The sequence below is a fragment of the Nothoprocta perdicaria genome, unplaced genomic scaffold (assembly GCF_003342845.1).
Source record: "Nothoprocta perdicaria isolate Ctin4 unplaced genomic scaffold, notPer1 scaffold_26, whole genome shotgun sequence".
Lineage (NCBI taxonomy): Eukaryota > Metazoa > Chordata > Aves > Tinamiformes > Tinamidae > Nothoprocta > Nothoprocta perdicaria.
Genome location: NW_020455488.1, coordinates 5,185,839 through 5,189,421, shown reverse-complemented (window position 1 = coordinate 5,189,421; position 3,583 = coordinate 5,185,839). Strand labels below are relative to the sequence as shown.

At 65.0% G+C, this 3,583-nt stretch overlaps 1 protein-coding gene across 1 annotated transcript in view; it reads right to left on the bottom strand.

Annotated features, from left to right (window-relative positions):
* PAQR5 (progestin and adipoQ receptor family member 5) overlaps positions 1-750 on the bottom strand; it is a 6,683-nt gene extending 5,933 nt beyond the window's left edge. The window contains exon 1 of the mRNA XM_026040637.1: positions 182-750. Coding sequence (XP_025896422.1) covers positions 182-750 — 569 coding nt within the window. The remainder of the gene's footprint in view (positions 1-181) is intronic.
* Positions 751-3,583: the final 2,833 nt, after the last annotated feature.

The following is a 3,583-nucleotide window of genomic DNA, read 5'->3' as shown; positions in this document are numbered from 1 at the left end:
GTGTAAATAAAGGCAGGAACGCCGCCCTGCGCCCCGCGCGGCTGCGGGGAGAGGCGCTGCCCGCCGCGTTGCTGCCGGCCCCGGGCACCGAGCGGCGGCCTCGCGAGCCCCGAGTGCTCCCCAACGTGCTGCGTGATCCCCGCGGGAGCCGCTGCCCTCCCGCAACCCCCCCAGCTCCCACAGCCTGGGATYGGGATTGGGATYGGGATTGGGACTGGGATCAGGATTGGGACTGGCATTGAGATTGGKGTGGGGATTGAGGTTGGGAGGGGGATTAGGATTGGGATCAKGATCAGGATTGGGGTCGGGATTGGGATCAGGATCAGGATTGAGGTTGGGATTGGGATTGGGATCGGGATCAGGATTGGGACTGGGATCAGGATTGGGACTCGGATTGAGATTGGGGTGGGGAATGAGGTTGGGAGGGGGATTAGAATTGGGATCAGGATCAGGATCAGGATTGGGGTCRGGATTGGTATCAGGATCAGGATTGGGGTCGGGATTGGTATCAGGATCAGGATTGAGGTTGGGATTGGGAGCGGGATCAGGATTGGGATTGGGGTGGGGATTGAGGTTGGGATGGGGATTAGGATTGGGCTCAGGATCAGGATTGGGGTAGGGATTGGGCTCAGGATTGGGCTCAGGATTAGGATTGGGAACAGGATCAGGATTGGGCTCAGGATTGGGATTGGGGTCAGGATTGGGGGCGCTGCCACTGTGTCCCCAGCTCCCCCTCCCCGCGGTCCCCATATCCCACCTTGCAGCTCCACGAGACCCCGCGCTCTCCGGGCGGGAAGGAAGCGGCCGCTAACAGCAGGAGAAAATTTCGGAGGCGCCGAAGCCCCGGCMGAGCCGCGGGTTAAAGATCAGCCCCGCAGCAGCACCCAGGCTCCCCGCTCGCTCCCGCCTCTCCGTCCGGAAAGGAATCTCCGTCTGGTCCCTATCAGCGCGACGGAGCCGACAGCAGGTCGGTTGCCGACGGGTCACAACAAAAATAATCCGGTGTCTCGGCCGGGCTGGCGGGCGGCGCGAGCCGGCGCTGTTAATGATCAGCCTTTACGAGGCGCCACTGGAGAGACCGGTTGGACACTGGAGAGACTGGGGCTGCCCCGGGGCTGCCGCTGGCACCGGGATGCTCTGCACGTGCGGAGCATCCCGGTGCCAGCGGAGCCGCCGGCCGCGCTCCGCTCATTCCTGCAGGGTTTCTGGGGGATGCTGCATCACTTAGGGAGCACACTGCAGTCCCTGCATCCCTGTGTCCCTGCATCCCTGTGTTCCTGCATCCCTGTGTCCCTGCATCCCTGCAGTCATGGGCTGCATGTTCCCCTATAGTGGGAAGCAGCTTCTGAGCAGGACCCTGGAGTCTCGTGGCTCCCGTGTCACCAAATCCTGCAGGGCGCTCCCAAAATCACGGCAAGGGGAAGGAGTCCCGGTGATGGGCGCACGGGAACACAGCGCTGTCCCATGGCCGACCCGTGAGGGATGACACCAAGGTGGGCACCGGCCTCTGGAGACAAGGATGGAGCTGGTGACACCGCGGGGATGCCTGTTTTGGGATCCCCATTTTGGGGATGCCCGTTCCGGGATGCCCTTTTCGGGATCCCCGTTTCAGGATGCCCATCTCAGGATCCCCATTTCGGGATGCCCATCTCGGGATGCCCGTTTCAGGATGCCCGTTTCAGGATGCCCATTTTGGGATGTCCGTCTCGGGATCCCCGTTCCGGGATGCCCATTTCAGGATCCCCATTTCRGGATGCCCATCTCRGGATCCCCGTTTCAGGATGYCYATYTCGGGATGYSCGTTTCAGGATGCCCGTTTCGGGATGCTYGTTTCAGGATGCCCATTTTGGGATGTCCGTCTCGGGATGCCTGTTTCGGGATGCCCATTTTGGGATGTCCGTCTCGGGATCCCCATTCCGGGATGCCCATTTCAGGATCCCCATTTCGGGATGCCCATCTTGGGATGCCCGTTTCGGGATGCTCATTTCAGGATCCCCATTTCGGGATGTCCGTCTCGGGATCCCCGTTTCAGGATGCTCATCTCGGGATGCCCGTTTCAGGATGCTCGTTTCAGGATCCCCATTTTGGGATGCCCGTCTCGGGATGCCCGTTTCGGGATGCCCGTTCCGGCGCCGTTCCCGTCGCAGGGGTGCTCTGTTTTGCACCCCGTGCTGCACGCGCGCCCGGGAGCGGCTGGCACGTCAGGACGCAGGAATGCGGCGCGGGGCAGGTCCCCGCGGGGCTGGGCCCGCTGCTCCGGTCGGAGCGGCTCCGGGGCGGGAGCAGCTCCCAGGGCCGAGCAGCAAGGAGCCGCCGCGGGAGCAAACCCGGCACTTTGGATCGTCCCGCCGGTGTCGGACACGCGGCAGCCGCCCTCGTCCTCGCTGCTCCCTGCGGATTAGGGGAGCGGAGCCACCGACGAGCAGGGACCGTCCCGGCTCCTGCTGCGGCTCCCGCCGRGCAGCCCCGATCCCGGGATACGTGAGCGCCGGGGCTGGATGGGCCACACACCTGGTCCCGGCTGGGCCGCGGACACTGACCTCCGCCGTGGGAATGTGTCCAGGGCAGATCCAGGCTGCTCCGGGCACAGACCTGCAGGTCCCGGCGCTGGGTGCAATTCCCATGGATCCCATCCCTGGAACGAGGGTCCTGCCAATCCCCCCACACCCGGCCCCCATGTGCAGATCCCGCAGGTGCAGATCCCAGGGAGCACCCTATGGCATCCATAAGGGGCTCTTCCCACAGGCTCTGCCGCCTCTGGCTCCCCACACAGACTCATCCCCCTCTCCTCCCACCAGCCCCGGTTCCAGAGCCRCTGGAATCCCGCTCCGCTCGGCCTGGCCAGCGGCTCCGAGGGRTCCGAGCGCCCAGCAGAGCCGCGGGACGGGCACGTGCGGTCCCGGGCTGGAACATGCACGGTGCATCCTCACACGTCCCCACGTGTCCCCACACATCCCTGGGTTGGAACGTGCACAAGCATCCCCACGCATCCCCACGCATCCCCACGCATCCCCACGTGCAGAGGCACAGCCGCCTCCGACGTGCGCCCTCAACCCTGAGACGTGCGCGGCCGCCCCCAGATGTGCACGTCCACAATGCACAGATGTGCACGTAAACAACGCACCGGTGTGCACGTCCACGCCAGCTGTGCACACAAACAACTCGCCAGATGTGCAGAGCCACCAACTGCGAAACGCCAAGCACCGATACCGGCCCCGAGCGGCTCCTCCGGCATTCCCGGGCATCCCGAGGAGCCGGCGCCGGGCGCTGCGGAGCGGCTCCCCCAGCCTCTGCCTTCCACCCGGGGCCTTCAGCCACGCGTGGGGTTTAAGAAACCCACAGCAAGGGGGTCACCCCGAGCTCTCGTTTCCTGCTTTGCTCCCCACGCTCCTTCCCTGGCCTCCGGCTGCTGGGAAAGGCGGGAAGAGGATCAAATAATGAAGGATGTCCGGGCAAAGGTGGCGATGGCAGCACGGGGCAGCGGGTGCACGGGACTGCATGCAGCGCGCTGCAGGGATGCGGCCACGGCGCCCCGGGCCATGCACGGCATCGCTGCAGGGCAATGCACAGCACTGCTGCAGGG